At 36.4% G+C, this 21,349-nt stretch overlaps 2 protein-coding genes across 2 annotated transcripts; one reads left to right on the top strand and one right to left on the bottom strand.

The window, feature by feature from the left end:
- The first annotated feature begins 3,972 nt into the window (after nucleotides 1-3,972).
- Nucleotides 3,973-9,446, top strand: LOC140764267 (proline-rich receptor-like protein kinase PERK15). Its single transcript, XM_073102737.1, has 8 exons — nucleotides 3,973-4,609; nucleotides 5,751-6,311; nucleotides 6,706-6,792; nucleotides 6,876-6,946; nucleotides 7,413-7,489; nucleotides 7,835-7,982; nucleotides 8,303-8,464; nucleotides 8,946-9,446. Exons 1-8 carry the CDS (start codon nucleotides 4,087-4,089, stop codon nucleotides 9,249-9,251), a joined length of 1,935 nt encoding a protein of 644 aa, XP_072958838.1. The 5' UTR covers nucleotides 3,973-4,086; the 3' UTR covers nucleotides 9,252-9,446.
- A 3,292-nt stretch (nucleotides 9,447-12,738) lies between these two features.
- LOC140764268 (protein disulfide isomerase-like 1-5) lies at nucleotides 12,739-21,246 on the bottom strand. Its single transcript, XM_073102738.1, has 13 exons — nucleotides 19,780-21,246; nucleotides 19,238-19,367; nucleotides 17,613-17,778; nucleotides 16,960-17,078; nucleotides 15,746-15,826; nucleotides 15,568-15,654; nucleotides 15,245-15,316; nucleotides 15,090-15,158; nucleotides 14,297-14,374; nucleotides 14,045-14,179; nucleotides 13,413-13,466; nucleotides 13,170-13,322; nucleotides 12,739-13,075 (listed from the first exon to the last, which is right to left on the bottom strand). The coding sequence occupies exons 1-12, from the start codon at nucleotides 20,271-20,273 to the stop codon at nucleotides 13,206-13,208; spliced, it is 1,602 nt and encodes a 533-aa protein (XP_072958839.1). The 5' UTR covers nucleotides 20,274-21,246; the 3' UTR covers nucleotides 12,739-13,075; nucleotides 13,170-13,205.
- Between the last annotated feature and the right edge of the window lie 103 nt (nucleotides 21,247-21,349).

Below are 21,349 nucleotides of genomic sequence, written 5' to 3'. Positions count from 1 at the left end.
AGAGCTTGAGAATCTTCTTAGGTTTCAATGCTCATAGATTTTAGAGGATTGTGTGGAAAGGATCATAAGACATTTCCAGCATAAAAATCTTCATTTGGCATTGCTTGACTGGTGCAATCCTGGTATGTGTAGCCCTTAGTAAAATGATGCTTAAGATTGACACTGTGTACCTTATGTGTTAGAGTTGTGTTGAGACAATTGAGCACTTGCTCATTTTCTATCAGTTCTGGAGAGTAGTATGATTTGCTAGAGCACTAAGGCTTCATCTGGATCAAAAGTTTGCAAGCCTTGATGAGTTGGTGACAAATCTAAGCACAAAACTCTCGCATGACCATCTAGGTTATGCCTTCACTATCATGCGGCTAATCTAGAAAGCAAAGAATGCCTTGGCATTTGAGAATGAAAAGTCATACCCTTTGAAGGTAGGGTCCCAAACCTATAGCATTTTCACTATTCTAAAAATATCATAATCTTAGTTGCTTACAGTCCCACTATCAAGTCCAGATGGAGCAAGGTCCAATAGAGCCTGATGCCGAGGATGGTTATATCTGCTAGGTGGATGCATCTTGGAAAGGAGGCTACTATGGCTGTGTGAGAGTTTTTATCTTTAATGAAAGTCTAACTATAAGCTTTACAAAAACTTCTATTTGAGTAAATATAGCAACTCTCTCATTAGAGAAGCCCATGCTTTACTACCAGGGATCAAGTAAATTCACAAATGTAAAACGTGCGAGGGTGGCATCATTTACAATGACTGCATCATTATAGTTAATGCGATTAATAACAATATGTGGAGTATTGATTGACAAATATCTCCCTATTATCCATGAATATAATAATCTAACCAAGAAGTTTTTGCCTCTCATGTGTCTCTACGCGAGTAGGATAAACAATTCGATAGCTCGTAACTTCGTTGGTCAAGCAATTCAAAATAAATAATGTATGGAATTGACTGATTATTCTCTAATTAGTGTGTAATTGTGTTTTTATGCAATGAAGATATATGTCTATGAACCTTCTATATAAAAAAGGGAGAATTAGGATCGATATTAAAAATATGAAACAATTTTATTTAGTTCCTTGAAGTATGGCACATTAAAGAATTAATCGAACGAATACTTTCAGTTATATTTGTAGAGTGTTATATAATTTTAGCAATTTAATAAAGAAAGAAAAAATAACAATAAATATTAAATAATTTATTCGGGCCTGAGTTTCTATCCATCAAGATATGATCATATGGATAAGTGGTACAAAGACTGCCATGAAGGACATCAAACAATGTTCAAAGAAAGTAGGTATTATAAAAAATTTTGAGAACATAATTATAACTCATTAAAGGTTTAGATTATTTGAATAATAGACCAATAATATATATTATGTCTTTAACATGCTCTCTCATATATGTCTCTATTATCAATAGTAGATAACATGAAAATTTACAACCAAAAACATCTACCTTATCACTATTAAAAAGACCTACTTTTTATAAAAATAAATATTCATTTAATATCTTTTCGTTAATTTTAACTCACTTTAAGATATAAAAAAAAAAATCTAGAAACGAATATTCAAACTTATTTAGGATATAAGATAGTTGTTGCAATAGTTCATTTTTGACATCTACTTAGTTAAAGTGAATGTGAAAATATTGCATATAAGCTTAACTTAGTTCTTATGAGCTAAAGATTAATATTTTTATTACACTTTATATGCGCAAATATAGGTTTTCTAAATAAAAATGAAGCTCCCTGAGTAGACCAACTCTAATTTATTAATGCCCAAGTCGTTGGGGCCTCAGTTTTGGTAACATTCAAGTACTAATACTTCAATTTTACAGCTAATCAAATTCAATAAACAATGTTATTTACTCTGATACTATGGGTGGCCATAGGCTGGGCTAGGCCGGATTTGGGCCGAAAATACTAGGTGGCCGCCATGGGGCCTAATCGGACCGGTTTGGGTTTCGGCCGAGAGATTTCTGGTCTGCGAGGCAGGACGAAACATTAGCCTGATATAGTCATCATGATTCATAAGAGCTATCAATATAGAAAATGTCGGAAATGAATCATCATATAATATAATAATAATAATAATAATAATAATAATAATAATAATAATAATAATAATAATAATAATAATAATAATAATAATAATAATAATAATAATAATAATAATAATAATAATAATAATAACAATAGCAACAACAACAATAATAGAAGCTTTCAGGGTGGGTTTAGACAGGATCATCGGGCGGGCTAGGTCGGGTCAACTAGGTTGGCCACTATGTTCACCAGCCCGCTCGCAAGTGGGTTAGGCCGGGTTGGCTTGAATTTTTAGATTTTTTTTTACTATTAACTTATTTTTTTAATATTTCTGTTCCTCTCATTTTTTAGAAAAATAATAATATGTTAAAAAAATTAATGGTACTAAACGAGCGGGCTTTCGTGCGAGGTGATGGGCAGGCTTCTGGATTGGGTTTTTAAATTGGGCTAATGGACGGGCTTTTGGACCGAGCTATGCAGGCAAAGGACTGATTCATGCCGTCCATTAGTAGTTTAGGCTTAGACCAGCCTGGGAACGAGCAGATTGAGGCGATTGATCGGGTCTAGGTGTGCTACTAGTTTGGGTTAATTAAGCTGAGTTAGGGTCCAAAAGATTTGGGCGGCCTCACAACTTAGGAGCAGTCACCTACCTGACCACACTCACGAGTCACGAGACGTTAATCGAATAGAAACAACGAGCGCTGCAGCAATCCATATAATTGCAAACCGTAACGTCTTGGATAAAAGCTCCTCAAGTTAGATCTCAAAAACTTCTTCTCCATGGTTAAACTTAAATCACAACCAACCCCTCCGGAGGGGGATTAATGCATTAATAACGTGCCGTGTTTAGTGTTGGACTCCAGCTTGGGGTCAGAGTTAATCAATTAATAATTATTGGTGTCTTAATTAAGGCTTCGAGGCTTCCTCCGATGTGGAAAGCGATGGTCGCCAACCTACGCACCAGCTTTTTACAGCAATGAAGATAATTGACTGGAAAGCGTGGGCAGACCCCGCGTGGGTCCCACCCAACCGCACCAATCTCTGGAAGCGGATTATGTGCAGAGGAAGAAGCCCTGACTGGGACTATTTACAGATCGACGCCTCAGGTTTAGGAATATTCGCAGATTATTTGGAATGAGAAAGAATCTCGACATTAAATGTTTCTTCCTATTTATTTTTTAAAGGAAAAATAAGGAACAGGCAAAAACCAGCATTTTATTGAGAGAATATAAGATATAAAAATACATTTAAGAAATTTATTAAAAATGTTTTCAACTTTATTATGTGCATTTGACTTTATTGAAAGTAAAACATAAGAGTGGAATAAATAAATATTCAAAAGAGTAGGTGTGAATAATAATAAAAATAAAGTACGGGGTGTTTTTCAGAATATTTTGGCAGTTTGAATGCGCCAATCACGCGAACTACCGATCGAAAATTGACGGGCCCACTGCTCATGTTGCCATGTGCAGCTCTGCACCGAACCGAAACACAAAGAGGTTTTTTAAAAGGGGTCCAAAAAGCATGTCGTTTCTGCAGTAAGATTAAAATATAGGTGCTGATTTGCAAAATACCGTTGGCTTCCGGCCAAAGCTCGTAGTAGATTCCTACAGTCAGAGTTGCAGGCGATCGGCTTCATTCTGTTCCATCCGTTGCCTTGAAGAATAGAGCACACCCTGTCTTCTCTAATGCAGGCCATATGAGCTAAACTAATCGGCTTGGCTGAGTTAAGCCGGCTGTTGGTTAGCCGTCGCCGTCAGATGTAACTATCAACGGGTACGATGCTTTAAGTCGGCTCTCTCTCTTTCGACGCCACGGAATTAATTTTCTTATCTCAAAATTCCATTTCTCACGCTTTCCGACGAAGTGGATGAGTATTTCTTTTTCGTTATTAAAAACTCTTTATCACTTCACATTATTAATATAGGAAGGTAAGCAGAGAGAGAGAGTGAAGCAATGGAAACCTAAAAAAGCTGCCTTTATCGCTGAAGAGGAAGAAGACGAAGAGCCAATAGAGGGACATTGAGAGAGAAGGAGGCCAATGGCGACCACACCTCCCCCGGCAGTAGCCCCAGCATCGGCTCCTCCTCCTCCGGCGAGCGCTCCGCCGCCGGCTACTCCCTCGGCACCACCGCCGGCTACTCCCTCGGCGCCACCGCCGGCACCGGCATCCTCTCCTCCTCCGGCGTCCTCACCTCCCCCAACTCCTCCGTCGATCTCCCCTCCGGCACCGGCGACCCCATCGACTTCTCCTCCAGCGCCGGTCGACCCATCTACGTCTCCTCCGGCGACGGCGACCCCTTCGTTCTCTCCTCCTACGCCAGATGCACCGTCGGGTAGATCTACGCCGACAGCGCCGTCGACGCCGAAGACGACGTCTCCGCCGTCTCCTCCGTCGTCCGGTAGCTCCGTCTCGACCTCTCTCGTGGTGGGTGTGGCTGTGGGTGGGTTGGTGGTTCTGTTGCTCGCCAGCTTTATATGCGTCTGTTGCTGGAGGAAGAAGAGGCGTCCATCGCCGCATTTTCTTCAGTACGGTGGTCCTCCGCCGCCGCCACCTTATAAGGGTACGATCTATTCTCTAATAATAATTTCCGTTACCAAAAAAAGGTTTTTTTGTATCTTTTTTTGCTTGGTGGGAGATGTTAGATCTGGAAGAATTTCATTTACCTTCAGTTGTGTAATTTTCTTTTCTTTTCTTTTTTTGAAGAAAAGAGGTGCTTTTGATTGTTGAGTTCTTGTTTTTATAGTGATCTGTTGCAAAAGTTTCTTTTTAACAAGATACGCAGGTAAATAAATTTAGGTGGTGTTTCCCTTGCATTTGAATGGTAGTGGGTCAAGGGATCTATTGTTAGATTATATCTAAGAAAGGGTTGCTATCTTGTCTTAGTTAGATTTATGTTAATTATCTTAGTTTGTGAACGTCAAATTGGGTTACTTAGTTCAACTAATGAATCCAAATATTTTAGTAGTTCAGATTGTTGTTTCCCTTGCTCGACATTGCTCACTGTCATGAATTGTGTTGATGCAGTTTCTGTGTCCAATATATGCAATTCCCATGTTTCTGTGGAGGGGTTTGAATTGAAATGTCGCTGTAAAAATTTGATTTTTCTTTTCGTGGAAGTGAGGACACATTTAGGTGGTGTTTTCTGTGCATTTGGTTAGTAACGGACCAGGGTTTCTATTGTTATATCCATGTCTAATGAAATGGTGAGTAATTTGTCTACCTTGGTTTATGGGAAGCACTTGGTTCAGCTAACGGATCCAAACATGTTAGCTGATTGGATTGTAGTTATCTCACTTTAATGTGGTGATATTTTTATGTACTGAATTGCTGATAGTTGCAGATAATATTGGACATGGTTTCACATTATGAACAATTCATCGACAATAGGTTTGCATGCTAACCAGTCTATCATATTGTGTGGTGGTGTTGTATTATATGATTTTAAATAGCTGTAATTCTAAAAGTGGAAAACAGTTAAACTGTGAGAAATATTGTTCATGTGAGTTGTTCTACAAGGCATAAATATTCACTTATGCTATGCATTCTATTTTGTTTCATCCGTGCTTTTAGATACTGCTTTCTTCAAGAAGTTCTTGTCGCGACATGGTTTATGCATTCATGTGAATGATTGCTTATTTACAAGCATTCCTATTATATAAAGATTTCTTTTAATTTGGTTCACCATTGTTATATGCTTCCAGATGATCCATATGGTGGACAACACCAGAATTGGCAGCAAAATAATCCTCCACCTGTAGATCATTTTGTCAAAATACCTCCACATCCTCCCCCTCCACCTCCATTTGCTTCGCGCCCTCCAAATTCACCTGGTCAATTTGCAGCCCCTCCGCCTCCTCCTCCACCTGTGATTAGCAGTAGTGTTGGTTCTGGTTCCAATTATTCTGGTGGCGAAGTACTCCCTCCACCATCACCTGGTACCTTCCTTGGCTTCTCAAAGAGCACCTTCACATTTGACGAATTGGCGATGGCAACTGAGGGATTCTCTGATGCCAATCTCCTTGGACAAGGTGGTTTTGGATATGTGCACAAAGGGATACTACCAAATGGCAAAGAAATTGCAGTCAAACAATTGAAAATTGGGAGTGGACAGGGTGAACGGGAATTCCAGGCAGAGGTTGAAATTATTAGTCGTGTACATCACAAACATCTGGTTTCATTGGTCGGCTACTGTATTTCTGGGGGGCAGAGGTTGCTTGTTTATGAATTTGTTCCGAATAATACACTGGAGTTTCATTTACATGGTAATAAACTAATAATAACATTCTCTTTATTGTAGTTTTTTTCCATATACATTATTACATCTTGACTGAAATTTTCTAGTTGTTTTTTTTTCTATTTTCACCCTCTAGAAAAATAAGGTGACTAAGCTTATGAAACAATTGATGTGCTATGCCTCTACCTTCCTTGAATTGGTGTTGTGTATGACTAAGCTAATCCAAATTTCATAATGAATAGAGACATTGTCATTGTCTCATATGATCACATTTAAATTTGTAGCAACTTTTGAAGTTCATTGAGGGAACCTGGATGTAATATGAGTTACTTGCTGTGTGCATGCTATTTATTGTTCACGTTATCCTTTAGCTTTCTTTTAAACATTTTCATGAACAATCAATTTTCTTCCTGGTTGTTCAGGGAAAGGCCGACCAACTATGGAGTGGCCCACAAGATTGAGAATTGCTTTGGGTGCTGCAAAGGGATTGGCGTATCTTCATGAGGATTGTGAGTTATATCTTCAGCTATTTTTATATTACTTAAATGAAAATGGTTGATATGTTCTGACAAAAGTTTATTTTCTTTAACAGGCCATCCTAAGATTATACATCGTGACATAAAGACAGCTAACATTCTTCTTGATTATAAGTTTGAAGCTAAGGTATGCCATACTCTTTCACTTTATTAAACATGAGCTTGTATTTAGTTGAAATTTTTTCTTATCAATGAACCTTGTCTGACAAGGCCCAAACCGATCAGTAAGATATGGTTGTGCTCTAGTGTTCTTAAAGTTCTAATATTTCACATCTTAAATTGGTTTATTCATCATCTGTGTATATCATTTCTATGATTTTATTTCTTTTGATTGGATAAAAATATTTAGATTTCCTTAGTTAAATTATGAGATTTACTGTTGACAATGTTGGTAGTCAAGGTTGACAAAACCAAAGGAAGTTTCATATATTTTCTGAGTTGATCTTATCTTTGGATGGTTAACTAGATGTCTTAAAAACATCCGTACATGATATTGATGATTATAATGACCATGAGGTTGCTGGACCCATAAACTCTGGTGACAAGTTTCAGTCATTTTTGATGTATGCTGGCTAACTGGAGCTTATTTGCAGGTTGCAGATTTTGGGCTAGCAAAGTTTTCTTCTGATAACAACACCCATGTTTCCACCAGAGTGATGGGCACATTCGGGTAATCACACTATTTCTTAATTCTTATACCCACAATATCTTCTGTCTCTACCCATTATTGCAGAGTGGATTTATTGCATCTCTTTTGGAGTTTGGATTTTCCAGAATGCCAAGGATGTAGTAAATGAGTAGTGAATGTGCTATTAGTTACTTGAATATTGCATAATTCATGCGCTCGAATAAAGTTATGCTGAATTTTGCTACTTTACATGCCAATATAGTGTTATGAGAATGTGCAAGCTACCTACTAGATACTATGTAGTTGAATTAATCTTATAGAATTTAGTAGTCTTATGTAGGAATCTGGAGGCTCAATTACCATCTGACAAGTAGCATATGTATTCAGGTATCTGGCACCAGAGTATGCATCCTCTGGAAAGCTCACAGATAGATCTGATGTGTTCTCTTTTGGAGTTATGCTTCTGGAGCTAATCACTGGACGACGACCTGTTGATTCGAGCCAATCTTTTATGGATGACAGCTTGGTCGACTGGGTTAGTGCCTTCTGTAATTCTTTGCTAGCGTTTTGCTTCAATTTTTTTCCACTGTCTGTTGTCCTTTCATTAACTAAGGATGGAGTAAGAAAGAGGTTTCAGTTAACAACCTTGTATCCTGATCAATTCTTTTTGAAGGAATCATTCTCATAATATGTTTCCAATGAGGCTGAGAAGGCTTTTTTTGTCTGCAGCTTGAACTTTTTATCCTCTTGAGCAATAGTCATTCTACTTAAAGAAACAACTCCTAAAAAATGTTCTTTATATTTCTTTCCCTTAGCACTACTTTATGGAAATTCAAATATTTTCCTTTACTGCAGGCAAGGCCTCTCCTTACTCGAGCTCTTGAGGATGGCAATTATGATGCCTTAGTTGATCCCCGGTTGGAAAGGAACTATAACACCAATGAGATGCCACGCATGATTGCTTGTGCTGCTGCTTGTGTACGCCACTCTGCAAAGCGTAGGCCACGGATGAGTCAGGTAACCACAATAAATAACTTTTTTTTATGTTCTGGTAATAAAGTCTTACTGTCAAATATAGGATTCTTTTCTATGTAGATTTCTCTTTGTTCGAGATGTAGTTTATTTATAAAAAGATGTGTTACTATTTTTCAAAGTTAATTGGTACATGGCTTACTTCTTGGTACTTTGATTTGGGAATTATTATGTTTGATAAAGCGTTGGTTGTACTACATTGAGTTATATTGGGATACATTTCTTAAGATCACACAGCTACTAGTTTCTGCATTTTTTGATCTATCTCCATAGTGTATTGCTTTTTAAATGTTCCTACTATCTATAAGACTAAACTCGCATTGTAGGCAACAAGCAACTCACTAGTTTTCTCCTTTGAACCTTGTAGATATTGCAGATTACCTGCGATGGCCATTTGCTTTCAGCATTGGCTTGTATGTCTAGACTAAGTTGAGTTTCTCACTCACGTTTTCTGAAAATCAATCAGGTTGTGCGGGCATTGGAAGGAGATGTGTCTCTCGAGGATCTGAATGAAGGCATGAGACCGGGACACAGCCGATTTTTTGGTTCGTATGGCAGTTCTGATTATGATTCTAGCCAGTACAATGAGGATATGAAGAAGTTCCGGAAAATGGCACTCGTAAGTCAGGATTATGCAAGCAGTCAATACAGTGCTCCAACCAGTGAATATGGTCAGAACCCATCAGGATCAAGCAGTGAGGGCCAGCACACTCAAGAAATGGAAATGGGGAAGATGAAGAAAGATAGTTACAGTTATCGTAGAGGCTCTTAAGCCTATGGCACTTTGATCAGTTGTAAAGTCACACCTTATTTAACCATTAATGCTGACTCTTTCTTCGAAAGGCCTGAAGTGTGACATAAATACCAGGTTTTGGAGACTTTGAAATGGTTCCTTTCTTCTCATTTAATTATGTATGTCCTGTTTGCCACAATACTAAGAGCTAAATGATTCTTTTCATTGTTTACACATCTAAAATTATTCTTTTCATTGTACACAAAACTTCCACTTCTTTGTAATGGATATAGTTCATACTTTCTACCAACTGAAAAATAAAACAATATGTACTATGAGTTGGAAATGATTGGAATGACAAATTTCTTCATGATAGTGAGGAGGGCTCATCAATCATGGCTTGCAAGGTAAAACAATCCAGACTCCAGTAGTTGCCACTCTGAAGAAGAAAAAAGAATTATACTTAAGAGTCCTGTTTCAATCAAGTCCAGATGATTCAATGACAGGGTAAGTTTGAAACATAATGCCAACAAGAGATGGTGTCAAAAGAACAATCTCACAGGATCCCACCCTACTGGGAGGAGAGTCTGTACTAATTAATAAGATGGGTTTCTATTGGCAGGCATAATAAATGATCTCCAAAAGCTCTAGTTCTTCTGATGAAAACAAAACTTTTACTTTGCTTTACAGCTGCCTTTTTCTTGGTCAACAAGAGGAATCATTTGTGCTCCACTGTCTGCATTCTTGATTGTAATGGAAGAAAGTCCAAACAAGTGGAGAAAAAGATAATGAGGCAGGCCTGTTAGTCTGGCACTCAAGTAAAAAAATAAATGAAAAAGAAACTTACCATGTGATTGGGTTCTCCAAGTCTCCTTCCAGCAACTCACATTTGGAATTTTGAGACCCTTTTTGCACCTCAATTTTCTATTGCCATATGGAGGCTGACCTGCTCTTCTAAACTATGTTTCTGGGAATCCTTCTTCTTTTTCTTCTGTCCTTTGGGTTTTGTTTTATACTGTTGCTGAACAAATCTGTAGCTTTCTTCTTTATTGGAGTGAAGTAGACAGCCTTCATGCCAGTTATTATTGAGTGGTACAATATCTTGCACTCCAGCGCACATCATGGACGGCCACAGTAGTACGAGATATTTTATTAGGTGCAGAAGATCTGAGATTTTATCTCAGTTACAGTGTCTCCCTCACTTACGGAACAAAGACAATTCTAGAACAGAATATGAAGTTTTATTTATCATTCCTAAAATTAGGGGCGGCAACCGGATTAGATTAGCTTTAGAGTTGGGTGAGATTTAAATGATTCCAAAATTTCTAAGTATGATCATGTTTATTAAACTACTTATACGAATCATAAATGGGTTATTAGGTAGCATAAGTTATTCAGATTGTAAGTAAATTTATTCGGGTTATAAACGAGTTAGTTGACCCATTTATGAGTTATGATCCGATTATGATTGATCTAAATCCAAACATGTTTAAAAGTTGGATTATCACGCCGCCCAAAATGAGCCTTTTATTTTAGGAATAACTATTTATATATTTATTTATATTTTAAAAAATAAGAGTGTAATAATTATGTTTGATGTGATTAATATGATAAATATCAAAGATAAATTAGTAAGAGTTAATGTGCCACATAAGATCTACTTTTATTAATGAATAATATTTATATTCTAGAATACAACTATTATGATATTTAACTGTTATTCTAAAAATAATGGTTGTACTTTTAATAAAAAAATATAATTCCCAAAGTGACTATAAATAGACGTGATTATTAAGCGGGTCGAGTCGACCTATTTAGCTAATTGGGTTGGCCATTGTGTTCACCGACTTGCTCGTGACTCTGCGAGTAGGTCGAGCCAGGCTAGAATAGTCTAATCCGTTATCGCTCGTCAAGCTCCTATAAACTAGTTGTTTAATTCTGTTAAAAGGGTAAGATGGTAAAAAATATAGAGGTCCTATTTTACTAATTTTCAGAATTATTTAGCTATTTTTAGAATTTTTTTACTGTTAGCATTTTTTAAAAATATTTTTATTCTTCCCTCCTTTAAAAAAATAATACATTAATTTTTTTTAACAATACAGACATTATTGTACATGATGGGCTGATCCGCAATGGGAGAGGTGGGCTTAAAAAATTATAAAACAATACTATAGCAGAACAGGTGGGCTAAACGATCGGCCGGGCAGACAAAGGGCTGGTCAGTGCCACCTATTGGTAGTTAGGGTTCGAGCCAGGCCGAGTCCAAACTGGGTTGGGTTCGGGCCGATCGAGCCGGGCCATTTGATCAGGTCTAGATATAAATAGTGCTAAGTACAGAAGTTGGTTTACAAGTAGTGAGTCACATCCTATTATTTGATAGTACATAATTTAACACGACCATTAAGTTAACTTAACTATAGAATCAAATTAAACCTCCAAAATAGTTCAGAGATATCTGGTGATGAATAGAATACTATATATGATAGGGTAAAAAATGTAAAATTGGTAAGCTCCAGTATTAAATAAAAGCGATTGGGGTAGGGTATACTTCAGTACGAGGGACCTTGCCATGAAGAAGAAGATAGACATAGAGCTTAAAACCGACTTCAAAAGAAGAAAAGGCGACCCAGTTGAGATAAAAGCTTGGATTTCTATCCTGAAAGCTTCATTTGGATTTTGTCAATCACTAGCAGCAAGGGGCTTCACTTTGAGAAGAGAAGAGATTAAGCTTTTTTGAACTTTATTATTGTATTTTGCTGAAAAGAATAGATGATGATGACTTCCTACAGATTAATAGCTTGGCCAGAACTTAGACAATACTTGTCGACTAACAGATTTGAACTTGGATACTTCCCCAACCATGATTAGTTTTGCCAAATAATAAAAGATCATCAGCAAACATTAAATGTGTCATTTTAATGCTAGATTCTTTCTCCGAGAGTAAGGAAAGATATTAGAACCAATAATAAACAAATAATGGAGCGAGAGGGCACCCTTGTCAAAGTCCTCTTCGAGACTTAGGACTATCACATTCTATCAAATGCGTTTAAAAGGTCATCTTTGATAACAATTTAGAGTATCTCCATGGATTTTCTTTCATATCACTCAACCCTCTTATATAGTTCTAACATATATGTAGTTGTCTAACCGATATTAATTTTAATATAAAAAGAACAAATTGCCCTTTTAATTTTACAACAATGTACCAAAAAATAATAATTTCTTTTTAAAAATCATTTTGTGCTTTTCCCATCTCAAACATTCTCACTTTTATATTTTAAACATTACAAATATTAATATATATATATATATATATATATATATATATATATATATATATATATATATATATAGAAGATAAAATAGTCAAAATTTTGACAGTTTTTCTTAAAAAATATATCTTTTTTCATTTTTTAATTTTGGGTAGAAAAAGAACGGTTTTAAACTAAAAAAAGGATTAAGCCACATAAATAAAAATTTAGAAAGTCAACTTTATATTTACCCATAAATTTAAACTTTGACTAATTGTATTTAATAAATAAAATAATATATTTAATAGAGTTCAATGATCTGAAAAGAAACAACTTTGATATGGTGGACAATCTATTGACAGTTTTGATACTTGAAAAGAAACAACTTCTGCCAACTAGGTGTGAGCTAAAAATTTCCTATTTTGTTATTATATTCATGCAGCTCCTCTATGTAGTTATATTCTTTCTTCCTACCCAAAATAGCAGAAATATCCCCTGCGTCCAAGAAATCTCTAGATCGCTAACGATAGCTTTAATCGATCCAAACTCTTGCTCCGATCGGTCTAGGGTTTTGAATTGATGGCATCACTGCAGCGGATGATTCATGTGGTTCTACAGTATTAATGGAGTTGCATGAACTGATTTCTTATAGCCAAAATTTGTATGTTCTTGAACATCTGAAAAGATGTTAAAAGTTCTTTCTGACCTACAAATGAAACTTCGGAGCAGCCAAAATGATCGATCATAGTTCATCCTTCTTCTGGTCAGCATTTGAGAGGCTTTCATCATCTTTCAGTCTCGCATTTTCTTTCACAAAGTGTATCATTTCTTTCAAGCTTGATTTCTTAGATAATTTGATCTGCAAAGTCAATAATAGTGTGACTAATGTTAAAAATACCGACATAACAGAACATACTGGAAAAAAAATCTTATATCTTCTTGTACATACCGGGTTTGATTTGTCTCCAGCAGTATAAAATAAGAGAGCTGGGAAATTATTTACCTACAAGAGACATGAAATAACTCAATAAGTCATCATAGAAGGTTGTTTTTGTTGTCAAATAATGTTCTTCTCTGTTGATCCAAGTAGATATAAATAGGAAAGAAATATGACCATGACATGCACATCTTAAAATGTAATATTACCAAAATTCTCTTTGCTCGTAGAGAAGGACACAAGAAATGGTCAATGTAACAGCTGAACAATACCTTTCAATTCTTAATTTATTTTTTTTATTTTGCAAAGAAAAAAACAAGAAAAACTAAGATTCCCCTGTTTTCAGCTTTATATGCATTACAGTACTCTATAATTTTAAGACCATGAATTCATGTCTTGTTCTTTGGGTTTCTTAATCCTAGTTTTTCTTGTGTCTGACCAGCTGCAGCATTGGTAAAGGCATCCAATTCGATCGGAGAACAGCTACCAAACAAAACAAAAATACTGAGATGACACTTCCAAGAATGCAGGAAGTCAATAAGAAAGACAGGGGCAGTCTACCAGTCATAAATCAACATCCAATAATGAGTCCACTTCTATATCAGCAATGATTTTTTTCCATTAATAATGATAGAATAACTTACCTGCAGCTTTGGGTGTTCATTAAGAGAAGCATCTATTCTTGCAAATTTTAGATTCTTCACTCCTATGAAATGGTTCGCCAACTTTTCTATCTGTTTACTTGTAGCCTCACAGTCAACGCACCATGGTGCATGCACCTTGAATGAAAGATAAAGGTTGATTATGGCCATACTAAAAGAAAAATTAGCAAGGACAAACAGAAAATGAGGTAAGATACGTCAAAGACAATCAATTGAAATAATTAGTCAAATTACCTCAAGAAAAACATTTTCAGCACTCTCCAAGACAGAAGCATTAAATGTCCTACCAACAACCTTTTCAACAAGTCCATTCTGCATTTTTCATCAGATTAGGCACCATCAGCTGGAATGGTTGTTTGAAACAGAGGATATAGAATATCAAGCAACAAGTAGTTAGTCTGACAAAGATTTTAACTAATTGAGGTGCTGAATATTTAGAGGAATTATAATTTTCTGTTGATAATGCAGCTCACTACTATATGGCCACGAATTCAATTGTGTGCATGTGTGTGTGTGTGTGTGTTTTGTATCAAAATGGATCACCTTGACAATTAGATAAGGCAGTATGGTTCAACAAATTGAGCAGCACACGTGAAAGTCAGAATGGTCTGTGTAACATTTGGTACTAAATATTAGGCTTATTTAACTTGGATCCTCAGAAATTAACCATCAGACTGTACACATTATTGATAAGGTGAAAAAAACAATCTTAGATAAGAAAAAACATTATGATTTGATAACTGCATAATGAACTGTATTCTCTATATAAGCTACCAATCACATTAAACAAACTCCAGTTACTCATGGTTGCATGAGACAGATAGTTAGCCAAAGAAAGGAAACAAGATCTTATGGGATGAGGACTTTTTTCAGTAGTGTTACTGAACAATGTAAGCTGGCTGGCTATTCTGGTTCATTTTCGATTAGTGATACAGGGACAAAGAAAATTGGATATCCCACAAACTGGTCCTGACATGTCCTCTATATTATGAATATACTACAGATTTGAAATTAATAAAATGCTTACTTCAGATGGTTTTGGTTCTGATCTGAAATATGGTGGAAGAGTTCTATGCAGTAGTCCTAAGCAAAATTCCTGCAAATTAATTGAAGCTGCAATTATTATGTCCAACCAAAAGAATTTCAAATAATATAAGGAAAAAAAAAATGTGCCAAGAGTACCTCTAATTTGCTCCGGGTAAGATCTGACTCCATCAAGTGCTTGGAAACTACTCTATTATCAAAAGCAGCAACCTGCAAACCGAGTGTAGCATCATTATCTACCTTAGTTGTGTCAGCAAAGTAGCAAACTACGTCAATAAAAGCAAGAAAGCTATGCAGAACATAAGATTGCAAGAATAGTGTAGCTAATTGCATCAAAACTGCATGAAGATAAACTAATTCAGTGATTCTTAATGAAGGGAAATATCATATGCCATGAGAAATTAAAAAAAAAAACTCTAAAATTATAGATATAAAATAGAACACTACTATAGTGAACTCACAATAGGCTTTTCTGGTTCAAGCCCAAATAAAGCCAGAAATGGCTTTGCAAGGTTATCTTCAGCAGAATTAACGAGTACAAACATCATCTGCATCAATTAGCAAAATATTGACTTAGAGAATGTAGTAGGAGATAGTAAAAAGATCAACAAGGGACCTTTTTAGCATCAGAAATCATACCTTTGTTTTATATTTTCTAGCAACCTCTTGAAGGAGTAGCTCAATGTCCTCAAATTCATCAACTTCTGCAAAGATAAAAACCTAGAAGGAATTTGGACCAAGTCAATTTCACTATAAATCTACAAGCATAGATACATTCTGTTGACCCTGCTTATGTTTCTAAGTGTGTTCAAGCTCATAAAACCGAATTCTATCAACCTTCATGTTAAAAATATGGAAAATCCAACCCAAGACAATTTCATAAGGCTTGAATTTTATCAAGATGCACTAGATCAATGATAGTGGAAAAAAAGCAAATCCTCCATTACCTTAAGGCTATATGTCATCCTTCTCTTCCTTTTAATGCCTCTCGCATGGCCTTCCTTTTCCTCACATGTACATTCTCTAATTGCATCTAGCACTCTTCTTGCTCTTCAAAAGTCATTACTTTCATCCTCAGCCTTTCATCTAAGGAAAGAGAGTCAAGGCGCCAACCACCTTAGTTGGGTGGCCGCTAAGGCGCCCCATATGTATGTCAGACAGGTGGGCTGCTCTAGTCTAGGGACCTGCCTACGCAGTCAACTGAGCACCTAGATGGTTAGTCAGTCAGTAGGCAGTAGGTAATTTGACAATTTTCTAACCCATTAGCGATAAGTATAATAGTATACGTATCAAGTATAAAGTGCCATTCTTACTTGGGTACACAGACTTTACCTATCATTCAAACTATTAGGATTCCTAATTCCTATTCAGTGGATGTTTCTGCCATAGTCTATTTTTTTCAGAAATAGGATGGAGAAGACCAAATGTTTTGACTAAAGAGGAGGTTGTTTTGGACTCTCTCTCTCCCATGATGACCTCTATAGGGAAGAGTATTGGCCAAAAGGCTATGTCTATTGCTACTTGCGGTGGAAGCAACTCCATTGCCTCCATGGCTCCATGAAAAGAATGGTAACAAGTTTTTTGTCTCTCTCTCTTACTATTCATGGATTCACATAGTTACTACTGGAAATCTAGGAGAAAATATAAATATTTCAATGCTTCACAGCATTTTCCTATGACTGTGAGGCACCTGTCTAGCAAACCCAAAAGTAAGGGGAGTGTTAGGAATTAGAATATACAAATCACCGTTCTCTAGCTTAAGCTTTTAGAGTTAAGTAACAATTTGCATCAACCAATTTATCAGTGAATAAAAGAAGCGGAAAACTGTGAAAAATTAGATAAATAATAGGAACCTGGAGCTTAATAGGGCTGGAATAGACTTTGGCAGAATTTAGTTCACTCAATACAGTAACTAAGGGGAACTTGTTATATTCCACAAACTGCAAAACTTTTCCTTCTTCAAATGTTCCCTCTGCAAATGCAAAAAATATGTAAATTATTAGATTCAATTGAATAAGGTATTTGACATCAGTCAACATATAAGCATAAAAAGAAAATAATAAGCTATAAAGTATAAAAAAAAACCAGTTTACATGAAATAGTGGTTAAGAAGAAGTAATTGAGATTGAAAATTTCCGATTCTCAGGAGTCCAAATGACATACTTAGAGCCCATATTACGGCAGTGAAGAACTAAGACAATACTAATGGCCTAATACCTCTCTAATGAAAATGAAAATCTACACAGATGAACCACAAGTACCTGAAAAATGCTAATGCCTGATATAAAAGAAGTGAATACTGAAAGTTTATCAAAGTTGAGAGGTTGAGGTCAGGAGGATGGATCCTACAATATTTTCTAATAATATTTACCAAAATATCCAATACGCTGTGTTGGTAGATTATCATTGCTCTTTCTGCATATCTTAGAACAAAATTGCTCAAACAGGATTTCCAAAGAATTGAAAAGGGCATTAAAGCAAGAAACTGGAAGCACAATAAACCCACCGAATTTTTCAAACCTCTCCGGTTCACTTTTGACAAGACCTACGAACTTGTTCTCAGTTTCAATATTGGGAAAGAGCACTACAGCAATGCTTTTGTCATTAGTTTCAACAAACTGAATCTCGTTATCCGTAACCGCTGCTTTCACAAATTCCTCATACTCAGGTCCCTGAAAATCCAATTCAAAACATATAAATGACAGAAAAATAGTTGCAAAGATGTTTGAAACTAGGGTGCTTTCCATTACCTACATAACATGTCAGCAACAAATATATAATCCAGTGTGACAGTGTAATAGGTATTTGTAACGGTATGTCAAAATTAGACCGATACAAGAAGAAAAAAAATAAAGAAGCATCGGGTTTCTGAGTCTTCTGACAGCTTGAATCCATAAGAATGAGATAAACAAAAAATACATCATATAAGCATTAAAAAACATATCTTCAAATTAACTTGAATTTTGTGGGGTTCATACAATATAAACCTAACAAGAGGAGTGGAATCAGCGATAATGATATCTAAAGGGGGAAGGGATAAAGGACAATGGATTCAAAACCAAATTATTCATAGAGAAGCAGCCATTTGGTGTTTGGGTGGTGATTCTGGTGATGGAAAGGAGGACACCAACAGAAGAAGTTTCCATCCAACTAAAAGACATGCTGCTTCCTGTTTATGACTGGTTCATGGAAGGCAAACAGCAACGAAATTATTATATTGTTTGGTGAAATGCTAGTGTCTGGTACTTATTAGATAAGTATATGTTAGGACAATGGCTATGCAACCATGCCTGAGACTAAAAGAGCTGCAAATCTCAGGATTAATGGTTGAAGTCTAAGGATCACTTAATTCTAAGAAATGGATTGGCACAAGCTAAGACTAAGCTCATCAGTTATGCAGGAAGAGCTCAAACTTCTTCTTTTACGGTGCATAATAAGTCGTACATGTAATCCACATTCACTTCGGATGTAGACCACAAGCTTGATAACTTTTATGCCCTATGTTTATTTCTGCACTTAATTTATTTCATTATCAATCATTGTGAGTGATGCCATATCTTCAGAGCCAGAACAACTACCCCAGTAGTGGTGTCTAGTGTCTAATTGCCTGCAAATGAACAAGCACAGAGTCGAATATAACAAAGAGGAATTTCTTAGTTTGAGATCTAGAAATAAATAGGTCTAGAAGTATGTATATAAATTTTATCTGCTCATGCATTATCAGAACACCAGAAGGTGCCAATTAAGTGAGGACGAAATTACTCATGCATTATCAGAACACCGGAACACCAGAAGGTGCCAATTAAGAACACTGACATGCTTGGTCTAATTTTCCCATAATTCCATGCAACCCTAGTTTCTCTGGGCACATATGACACAGTGGCTTAAGAGTACTATTTCAAGCTTCATAAGGAGGTTTGAAGGATCATCTTCAACTTCTGCAACATAGCCTGACATTGACAACTAAATCTTGTGGCTACCATAACTTCATGAACTTATTAGCAGGTAATTAACTAACCAGAAAGAATTCACAGCCATCAGATTAGCATGTTGGAACCTTTAGTACATCACATAAAAGTTTATAACTTCAAATTGAAATAAATCAGATTGATTCGATAAATAATTGTATACCTCATATCTTTCAAAAAGGCCAAGAGTAAATATATGATGCCTATGCAGGAACTCTTCAGCTGAATCTTTTGAAGATAGTCTAATAACTGAGGCACCAGTTTTCTTTCTTGCCCAGATAACTATCTCCTCCCTGTTAATAAGAAAAAGAAAAAGAAGAAAGATGGTAATGGCTTTGAGGCTTTGAGCACTTGATAGGACATAGGGGGTAAAAAAAAGTCAACAGAACAGAATTTAAAGATTTATATGAACACCATAATATTGAAAGAGAAAAGTGATACAGCATATGTATCTTTGAAAGATAGCGAATCAAAATAGATTTCTACCTCCCAAGCACCAACTGGTATAGCATGGGACATAGTCTACTATAATCCTTTTACTTACATTCAAAAGCATATGCTATTCAGCAAAATGATTGAAATAACCAATAAGATAGGGTACACCAATATACATTTTCAGAAGAAACTGATTCAGGAAATCCATACTTGTCGACAAATCCTAATGATAACAGAATGCTATTTAATGACACAGAAATAAATAGTTACCTTGTTAATCCTCCAGTATATCTCTGTGCAGTTCCATTGACAAAGAGTAATATAGTAGGAAATCCCTTGATCCCAAGAAGTGAAGCAGCCTTGGCATGGCGCTCCGCATCGAGCTTCGCGAACACGAGACGGCTTTCCATCTTCCTAAGCTCTGTCGCCGCCTCGGCAAACCGCGGCATTAGTTCCGCACTCCTGGCGCACCACGGAGTGTAACCCAGAAGCATCACCATCTCGTTCTCATCAATCACACGCTTGGCATTGTCATTCCTGAGATCAAGAACGATCTTCTGGGCTTTGCTCACCACCTCAGTATCAGATGGCTTGCCTTGGGCCGACCCACGCTTCTCCTCCTCCTCGTCAATCCTTAGCAGCTCTTCTAAGCCCTCCAAATCGTCATCCCCGTCGTCGATAATGGCAGAAGAGATAGGTGACAAGAAGAGAGACTGAAACAGGAGGATGAAGGCGAGATAGAGGAGGATTCTCGAAGTGGGCATTACGTAGATGGATTTTAACCAAAAAAAGAACAAATTTTGGGAATTGGGTTGTCTCTCAAACTTCGAAAGAAGCAGAAGAACCGAAGAAACCGGTGAATTTTGGAGGTTTGCAAGAATCTAATCTTCGGGGAAAAAAAAAATCTAATCTTGGGGTAAAGGAACAGAGAGGAGAGACGCGAGAACTACGAAAAGAAAGCTTTAAGTTTTAACATGGCCACCTTGATTTCCTATTTCAAAAACAATTAGTTAAATGCTTGTTAGTGTACATGGATAGATCGTGCATCACACTAATTTTCAGATTGGAGAGGTTCATCCGTCATGCTTCTTCTCCTTAGATCTGAAAGCAGTAGTCTCCAATACGATTGTTCGTTTGTTTATTTAATTCAAGAGATGGACATGCCACAAAATGGAATGTTCCGAGAAGAAGAAACATGCTCGTTTCACGTGGAAGAAGGAATGCCCATAATCCTCCCATGTTTTTCGAGATCATTTCAACTAAAACATATTTCCGACCCTAAATCCTAATCAAAAGGTGTTAGTGCTATGAATCTGTTCACCTTACACCTCGTTTGTTCATTTAAAAAGAACAAATTAATCATCCGACCCACTTTGCATTCTTCAAGAGTATTATTATTGTCACCAAAATCGTTGAGCTTCCCTCCATATCTTAGGTAGGCGCTCCTACATGAACAAATAAAGAGAGATGCTTTACTAAACCCTGCAGTTTGTCAACTTTTAGACTCATATCTTTATGGTCTCCTATGGAATCAAAATTAATCAATCTACTTGGAAAATTCTTAGAATTATTTCATTATGAAAAGTGAAACAAATAGTGATCCTGGAAAGTAGCAAGCTATGGGCTCTTGATGATTTAATTTACAATGGTTCTAAAAATGTTGCAACCCACCAGGATAAATAAGAGTAAAACCACAAGGTATTAGCTCATCACCAGCAAATAGTGGATTACATAAGTTGTAGAATGCAAGAGATAATGCCACCTATTAAAAAAATATCCGAGGAGCAATTAAGAAGATGTGTGATGCTAACAAGAATTGTATGCATTTCAATCTTTTTTG

This window comes from Typha angustifolia, chromosome 8 (genome assembly GCF_048772165.1).
Source record: "Typha angustifolia cultivar Huaian chromosome 8, ASM4877216v1, whole genome shotgun sequence".
Classification (NCBI taxonomy): domain Eukaryota; kingdom Viridiplantae; phylum Streptophyta; class Magnoliopsida; order Poales; family Typhaceae; genus Typha; species Typha angustifolia.
This window is presented reverse-complemented; position numbering and strand designations above follow the sequence as displayed.